A 9,813-nucleotide genomic window follows, 5' to 3' on the forward strand; every position below is an offset into this window, starting at 1 on the left:
TAAACTAAAAAAACAGTAAATAAGGCTGTCTTGGTGCGGTTTTAGCTTCACGATCGTATTAAAAACATTAAATGCACTGACACATTTTTCTACTATGTCTACATATAATATGAGTATTGATACGATAACGTTCTAAAGCGTAAAGTGATTGAGAACTTTAAAAATACTTATTTTTATCCAAAGTATAGTGTATTAACACAAAGTTAAAATTTTATTTTTAACAACACCTTTAATTTTTATTAATTTGTATAAAATACCATAATTTAACAAATTGTTAGACTTCTATGTAACCTCTTCCAACTAAAACTTCTTAAAAAGCAAGAAAAAAAATCTATCAACATAAAATGTCAAATACTTCAGAAACCGTATAATGGTCACAAATCTGAATGATATTAAATTTGTTATTTTACTTAGCATTTACAATATACATCAAATGTGAACAAGACAGGCGAGTCATAACCACTTTGAAATATTCCAAATTTTATGTAAAACCGACTATAGTCAACGGGAAACCGGCAACCATCGGGCAAGTGCCATATCTAGTGTCCATAAAGGAACCAATTCACAAAATTGGAGAACGGAGACTGATATGGATAAACTTATGCGGAGGCAGCATTATAAGCAACACGAGGATTCTCACAGCAGCACATTGTTTCGAAAGTTCCAATTTCTACTATAAAAGGCATCCGGAGCATCTCCGCGTTGTAGCAGGGAACCTTCGCACCAACCTAGCTCACAGCGGTGACACGGAAACCAATATCATCAACCAATGGCGAGAAATCGAAGACGTCGTCCTTCACAAACATTTTTATTTTCCAAAAAACGATATCGCAGTAGTTTTTATTAAAAGTGAGTGGAAATTTAGTAATAACGTAGATTATATAAACGTAGCAACAAAAAACACAGATTACACATCGTGTATGACAGCTGGCTTTGGCAGAATAGGTTACAGCCTTCGCGATAATATATCTCCTATACTTTTGGTCGCGCGAATTAATACTTTAAGCCAATGGAAATGCAATAAATTGTGGGAAATGAATATGAATACATATATTTGTTCAGATTCGTCCTTCACAGACGTTTCTAGAGGTGATTCTGGAGGTCCTTTGGTTTGTAGAAACACTTTGGATCCGGCGGAGGAGCCTTATAAAGATTTATTAGTCGGTATAGTAAGTGGAAAAAACTTTGACAGAACAACCCTCTATACTAGAGTATCTGAATATCATGATTGGATCGCTAGGAATGAGGGATTTTGTAATCCTTTAAAATTTGTGTATTTAAATTGTGTTTATATTTGTTTATTTATAATTTTATAATTATATAAATGTACATATAATTATACAAGAAAACTATCTCTAAGGCGTAAGCCTATTTTTACTTACTTTCCATATTGACCATATGATCGCCCACAGAGACAGCAAAGTAGTTGAGCTAAATTGTTGAATTTAAAAAATATATACCTAGAGGCTAGTCATGGCGCAGGGGCACACGAGTGCGACTATAAACACGACAGGTTGTGCATTTGATTTCCACTCGAGGAAATTAAATATTTAATATTTTAATTTCTTTGCTCTTGTAACGGGACAAAGCGCGGCGTTAAATTCCGCCATTGAAAACGAAATGCCTCCAGAATTAAGCGGAAAGTGGGAAAGGGATATGTCTTAATGGGAACGGGATGTATTAACATTATGTTCCCAGATTCCTTATTATATGCGAGACACAGAGAAGCTAAAATAAATATGTAGGTTCTCTTATACCATAGATTCCAATATACCACCTAGCAACGTAATACGTAACTTTCTAACTCCTGAATAAAATGTTATGAAATTATTAAATGCAGTAATTAACATTCATAATGAAAGAGACTCAAATGACTCGCTCCTTTGAGACAAATTGAAAGTTAACATTTTTTAATATTATGCGAACTCTGTTATTTTACAATAAATTCCTTTTTATATAAGAATTTTCATTCCGTTATTCAACAATGTATTTAGAATAGATGATAATTACCGTTTAACTGATATTAAATCGATAGGTTTGTAGTAAGATTATGATTTTATAAGCTCCAATAAGAAAAGTTTTAGCGGGGGAGTTGAAACTTTTCCTAGTTTCATTAAAGAAATTTCTATTGTTTTTGTGAATAGGAAGATTATTACTGGAATAACAAACAATTCACATTTTTGTATAGTTAACACAGTTTGTATAGTTAATATATAAGTATAACCTTCTCGACCCAGCAAATGAGAAATTGAAATTGTCTTGACACTACTACAGCCTTTTCTGCAACCCTATAAATTGTGGATAATAGTCGACTAGGCGACAACGGGTGGAAGGTACGAAGGTGTAAACTTGAAAAGAATTGAATATCTCAAAAAAATAAACAATCAAAAAATATGTAATACCACTTCGAGTGGATAGTGAGAACGGAGTGTCTTGACACTAGCTTCCCTAGTAGGGTAAAACTGAAAGTGAAAAAATTCTTCAGGTAAAACGAAACTAATGCATTGATCTTACGCTATAAATATTTAGTACACCTTTTAAGATTCATTGTCGTATATTTGTATGAAAACGTGCATTCAAGTATTATAATAACTCTATCTATATGATAATTGTAATAGTAAATGTTAGGGTTCCTTATTATTATACTTTTCTTTTAGATTTACTGGATGTAGTGGGATGGGCATAATTTAAAATTTTTCCAATTTCTATTTCAATTCGAGATATTACTTGTTGAGAGGCGGAACTGGTTTTTTTTTTTTCGGTTTTGAGGTTAATGCTGTTAGCCCTATTAGCCTTTACAGCGACACCGGGAAGAGGGTACTCTGTCCCTGAAAATATGCAGGCACTGTGTGGCTGCCTGTGAGATAAAAGTGTGCGATGGCCGGGAAATGAACCCGGATCAACTGCTTGGAAGTCAACTATGCTGACCATTACACTGCGGAACTGGACGCCGCGTCGTGTTATGTCTTGTTACCAGAGCGAGAAAAAAATTACCTCGCTGGGTGAGAATTGAGCGAGCGCTCTAGTTGAGCGAGATAATGAAGTTCATTAAAAAAAAATCGTCCATAAATAGGAATGGAACCTACAACTATTGCGTTTATAGCCATATGATTGTTAACATAATATCGCTAAGTAACAATAGAAGAAGTAAAAAAAAGATTTTACAATAAATAATTGTAGTCTTGAATCCACATCTGAAGAATTTATTTCATATCGAGACCTTATACCTACATGTATATATATATTCGTCTTAAATGATATGAGTTACTATATTGAAAGTAGCATACTTGCTGTGCCTGCTATGCAATATTAATATCTAGTATTTTATTAATATTTGTAGGCCGTCTTGGCGCAGGGGCACAGGTGTGAGATTGTAAACGCGACTGGTTGTGGGTTCGATTCCCACTCATAATGAATCTGGTAACGAGGTCAAGCACCTCCAGAATTCGGGGTAAAATGGGAAGTGGAAGTGTCTTAACATTAGGTTCCCACGCTCCCTCTATATGCAGGATACAATATGAACAAGCAAAAATACCATTAGTTTATATTATGACAGTCGATGATCGCCCACAGAGACAGCAAAGTAGTTGAGCTAAATTGTTGAATTTAAAAAATATATACCTAGAGGCTAGTCATGGCGCAGGGGCACACGAGTGCGACTATAAACACGACAGGTTGTGCATTTGATTTCCACTCGAGGAAATTAAATATTTAATATTTTAATTTCTTTGCTCTTGTAACGGGACAAAGCGCGGCGTTAAATTCCGCCATTGAAAACGAAATGCCTCCAGAATTAAGCGGAAAGTGGGAAAGGGATATGTCTTAATGGGAACGGGATGTATTAACATTATGTTCCCAGATTCCTTATTATATGCGAGACACAGAGAAGCTAAAATAAATATGTAGGTTCTCTTATACCATAGATTCCAATATACCACCTAGCAACGTAATACGTAACTTTCTAACTCCTGAATAAAATGTTATGAAATTATTAAATGCAGTAATTAACATTCATAATGAAAGAGACTCAAATGACTCGCTCCTTTGAGACAAATTGAAAGTTAACATTTTTTAATATTATGCGAACTCTGTTATTTTACAATAAATTCCTTTTTATATAAGAATTTTCATTCCGTTATTCAACAATGTATTTAGAATAGATGATAATTACCGTTTAACTGATATTAAATCGATAGGTTTGTAGTAAGATTATGATTTTATAAGCTCCAATAAGAAAAGTTTTAGCGGGGGAGTTGAAACTTTTCCTAGTTTCATTAAAGAAATTTCTATTGTTTTTGTGAATAGGAAGATTATTACTGGAATAACAAACAATTCACATTTTTGTATAGTTAACACAGTTTGTATAGTTAATATATAAGTATAACCTTCTCGACCCAGCAAATGAGAAATTGAAATTGTCTTGACACTACTACAGCCTTTTCTGCAACCCTATAAATTGTGGATAATAGTCGACTAGGCGACAACGGGTGGAAGGTACGAAGGTGTAAACTTGAAAAGAATTGAATATCTCAAAAAAATAAACAATCAAAAAATATGTAATACCACTTCGAGTGGATAGTGAGAACGGAGTGTCTTGACACTAGCTTCCCTAGTAGGGTAAAACTGAAAGTGAAAAAATTCTTCAGGTAAAACGAAACTAATGCATTGATCTTACGCTATAAATATTTAGTACACCTTTTAAGATTCATTGTCGTATATTTGTATGAAAACGTGCATTCAAGTATTATAATAACTCTATCTATATGATAATTGTAATAGTAAATGTTAGGGTTCCTTATTATTATACTTTTCTTTTAGATTTACTGGATGTAGTGGGATGGGCATAATTTAAAATTTTTCCAATTTCTATTTCAATTCGAGATATTACTTGTTGAGAGGCGGAACTGGTTTTTTTTTTTTCGGTTTTGAGGTTAATGCTGTTAGCCCTATTAGCCTTTACAGCGACACCGGGAAGAGGGTACTCTGTCCCTGAAAATATGCAGGCACTGTGTGGCTGCCTGTGAGATAAAAGTGTGCGATGGCCGGGAAATGAACCCGGATCAACTGCTTGGAAGTCAACTATGCTGACCATTACACTGCGGAACTGGACGCCGCGTCGTGTTATGTCTTGTTACCAGAGCGAGAAAAAAATTACCTCGCTGGGTGAGAATTGAGCGAGCGCTCTAGTTGAGCGAGATAATGAAGTTCATTAAAAAAAAATCGTCCATAAATAGGAATGGAACCTACAACTATTGCGTTTATAGCCATATGATTGTTAACATAATATCGCTAAGTAACAATAGAAGAAGTAAAAAAAAGATTTTACAATAAATAATTGTAGTCTTGAATCCACATCTGAAGAATTTATTTCATATCGAGACCTTATACCTACATGTATATATATATTCGTCTTAAATGATATGAGTTACTATATTGAAAGTAGCATACTTGCTGTGCCTGCTATGCAATATTAATATCTAGTATTTTATTAATATTTGTAGGCCGTCTTGGCGCAGGGGCACAGGTGTGAGATTGTAAACGCGACTGGTTGTGGGTTCGATTCCCACTCGTAACGAAGTAAAGCACCTCCAGAATTCGGGGTAAAATGGGAAGTGGAAGTGTCTTAACATTAGGTTCCCACGCTCCCTCTATATGCAGGATACAATATGAAGCTACAGTTCAGTTCAGTTCTTTATTTATGGCGCTTCGAGCGTGCCAGTTGAGCACTAATCACTTCGCTAATGTCACGTTGTATGGCGAACACACAAAACGTATGGAGAACGGTAAAAAATATATTATATTACACAATAGGAGAATGCATGTCAAAAAGAGGATATGAAACTACAAAAATACCATTAGTTTATATTATGACAGTCCTGTAATAAGGAGGAATTTGAACTCACTACCATCTTAATTTGACATAAGAACTTTACACTATCAGAGAGTTCTACAAAACCAGGAGGAAGTGCGTCACACTTATCACGACACAAGTATTTGTGATAATCATTTCTATGTTAATGTGTTAATGGTTTTTGACAAGTAGAAGTGCTGTTATCAATAAGTGATAAGAGGATGTGAATTACCTTTATTTACAAATTACTTAATGAAATTAACGTAATAATTACGCGTATTTATGTTATAAAAAAATATTGTTAGTTTTGATTAATTGCTCGCTCTATCCCGCATTTAATTGTAGCCAGAAGGAATGTAGTGTTACGACACTTCGTTCCCCATACACTAGGTTCCCTCTGCCTACCCTGCTGTGTGCGTGCGGGGCAGGATACAGCGTGAAGCTGATTTAATTTTTTTAACACCAGAGAGGGGTCATTCACTTCTAACAAAAGTTATAATAAGAAGTTCAAAACTTGTAATTTGTATACACTACTACTACTTGGTTACTTAAATTTAGTTTTAAATTAAACAGATACAATTACTATGCATTAGGTCTACTATAGTACGGTCAACCAGTCGTGGCAACCTGAACTTAGGTTTTCTAAACTTATAACTTGCCTACTCTCATGGGAAGGAAAAAATCGAAAGTTAGAAATATCCTAAAATCTAATCTACTCAGCCTTCTAAAGCTAACTTCAAAGAGGTCACGACTCGTTCACCGTACTGTATATTGCATTAAATAACAAAATTATTCACATCGCACACTCATTTGCTAAGCAAACAATCTAATTAGTTTTAAAGTTTGGCCTACGAGTACGTACCTGCCCTTATGAAATATTTGTTTATAATATAATATTAGAGGGTATCGTGGTTTCAGTGGAAAATGGTCGTCGATTCGATTTTAGACGTAGTTTTTTTAACATCTTTTCTATTCAAGGTCAGGAATTTCATTCTAGGTCAAAATGGTAGTATTTTATAATGTAATAATAACCAAAAACAAGATTTTAGAATTTTGGCTGTGCGTTTTTCGACGAATCTCAAATCGAAATTTCAGAATCAGCTTAACTGATTTTCGTGTAGTTTTCACTGGTGTATTTTGGCAAGCTTAATACTGAGTGTTTGTTTTCTTTCAGTCCTTTACACTTGGTAGCCAGAACCCAAGAATATAATAAATTATATAATTTTAAAATGGTAACTAAAATAAGTAGTGATAGTTCACTGCGTTTTTTAGAGCTTTTACCAAATATAATGCGGATGGAACTTTACAGATTTTTATATTGAGCACTATTCGTCTATATTTGGAAAGAAACTGTGCGTTGGTGTGACGTAGGTAAATGTAATAAATGCAGTAATTTATAGGATCTTTCTGCCTACCCTCGATGATCTCGAGACAACGAGAACCGCGCCGGTTGTGGGTTCGATTCCCAGTCGGGGAATGAGTTATTCTTAATTAATATTTTCGTTCGAGTGTTCACTGGTAACAAGTCAAATTAAAATTAAATTTAATATTTTCATTTCTCCGTTCTGTTGTCGACCCGTAATGCCTCGAAAATTCGGTGGGAAGTGAGGAACGGAGTGTCTTAACAGTAACAGTAACATCGGTAACAGTTTGCTCTATCTACCCTTCTATATGCGTGATAAAGCATGAAATTGAAAAAAAAGAGCATCTTTAATTGGTCTTCATTCTCTTCTCTAGTTATCCGTTTAGCATGTTTTAGTATTGACTAACAGAATCCTCTGAAATGCGGGATACAGCGCCAAACTATGAAAAAAGATAAAAAAAATAAAAATCTTCTAAGAATGAAGCAATGAAAATAAAAAAATCTTCATATTTATTATATTGGACAAGAATAAATTCAAATTTATTGTAGCGTTATTTAAAATCCTATATCACTTCCTACGTTTGGAATTTTCAAATTAACTCTAACCTTTTGAATTATATTAAAAGGTAGCATTTACAGTGTTTTATATAGTTAAACAAAGTAGCAAAACCCATATACAGTCTTAATTCTGTAGAAATTCTAGTATTTTACCGTCGATTTAAACGATTTTATATTATAGGATTAGGGTTCTCCCAGCGTCTTGCTTTTATTAAGTATTTTTATTTAATTGAACTAGAATTACACAATATTAATTGAGGCCGTCATGGCACAACAGCTGTCTGAACGTAAAGGCGAAGGTTGCGGGTTTGATTCTTATTCGTGGCAATGAAATTATTTTCTTCCTGTATAACAAGACTGATGAGTTACTCCATTAAACACACAATGCTTCAAGAATTTGAGGGAAAGAGGGCAGCGGAGTGTCTCAACACTAAGCTCATACTTTGTTGATTCAACGAAAAGGAAAATCTCCATATATAACGTCAGTAAACAAATATACGTACAAATAGCTAAAGGTTGTATCAAAACGAGTGCAAATTAGAACAAATGGGTTGTCGTCAGCAGGACAGGATTGACTTCGTGCTTCACGCCGTATTATTTACACTTTATTTGATGGCTTGAGCTCTCGGGTACCTACCAGGTACCTGCCGTGATTTGTGTTTCGCTTCGCTTTCGCTTTAATATTTTAATTAAATGTCACTGGAAGTTTACAATTTAGTTTTGTAATTCTATAATTGTTTTGTTTCTTGTTTTATTTAGAAATAATAGATGTTTTGGATTTAACTTGTGTTTAATATTTTTCTTTGCAATAACTACATTACTACTACGACTACTACTACTATACACTATTTGATTATGAGAGTATGTTGGATGGTAAAATCTGTATATAAAAAATATCTTAATAATTAAATAATCTTATACCCGGGGTACCGTCTCAATTTCAACATTGTATATCTACAGGAAGTACCTACAATTTATAAAAGTTGACAAACTTAAGTTTGAACTATTAACTTAAGCTTATGACGATTTTCTTCTGTGAAATACCCGTAAGTATTCACTTTTTAGATTTTTCTTGCCTTTATTTGTACTTTTTGCCAAATTTCATTATTGTAGGTCCACGGGAAGTCCCTATAGGTTTTGCATACGCGGTGAACTTTATAAAAAATACAGCAAAAACAATGCTTAAATGCTCGTATCTATCGATTGCGTTGACGTAGAAATATGATTTTTTTGTGATGCAATGGACCATATCTAAAGACCTGAATATTTATATTAATTTCAGATTGATACCTCCACGCCATCTAGATAAATGCAGGTCTGGAACTGCCAGAATCGTTCAAGAGGCACAGGTTCCAACTCCAATACGTTAATTTTTTCTGCGTTTTCTAAAATATTTTTCTATTCCTAGCAAGGAATAATACTTTGAAAATGTTAAGAATGTTAGGCACTTCGCAACTATTTTATGTACTTATGTAATTATGATTTCACTTTGTTAAGTTTAATATACAGACAGATGAATTCGGGAAAGTCTATTATTGAATTGAATAGAATATTTTTTTTATTGCAAGGAAAACATATGAACGTGAAAAAATATGAGCATAAAATATATATTTAAGCAATTTCCTATAAATAATCTTAGGTAAGTAAGTATCCTTTGAAAGTATTTCGACGTAAAATCTCGTAAATTTCTAACCTGGGAACTTAGTGTTAAGACACACACAGAAGTATCCTAATATGAACGATATTAGGATTCTTCCGTTCCTTATTTGTCGACCAACATAGGGGCATTCCATGTAGATTAGCAGAACTTAGTGACTCCCTTTGCCTTATTAGCAGAGCGAGGGAATGAAAATATTAAAGACTTCATTTCCTCCACTAGGAATCGAACTCATAACCTGCCGCGTTTACAGTCCCACGCTTGTACCACTCCACACCACTTTGCTTGTACCGCACCACGGCTGACTTCTATATTATGCTATTATATTATGTTTACTTAATAAAAAATTAACCTCAGAAATATTAAGGAAATGCGTTTTATATA

General features: G+C 33.9%; 1 protein-coding gene across 1 annotated transcript; it reads left to right on the plus strand.

The window, feature by feature from the left end:
- The first annotated feature begins 386 nt into the window (after positions 1-386).
- LOC146536109 (chymotrypsin-1-like) lies at positions 387-9,142 on the plus strand. The gene is made up of 2 exons (XM_085190508.1): positions 387-1,273; positions 9,055-9,142. The coding sequence occupies exons 1-2, from the start codon at positions 387-389 to the stop codon at positions 9,140-9,142; spliced, it is 975 nt and encodes a 324-aa protein (XP_085046634.1).
- Positions 9,143-9,813: the final 671 nt, after the last annotated feature.

The sequence above is a fragment of the Heliconius melpomene genome, chromosome 9 (genome assembly GCF_056956725.1).
Source record: "Heliconius melpomene rosina isolate 202511_hmr_F chromosome 9, ASM5695672v1, whole genome shotgun sequence".
Taxonomy (NCBI): Eukaryota; Metazoa; Arthropoda; class Insecta; order Lepidoptera; family Nymphalidae; genus Heliconius; species Heliconius melpomene.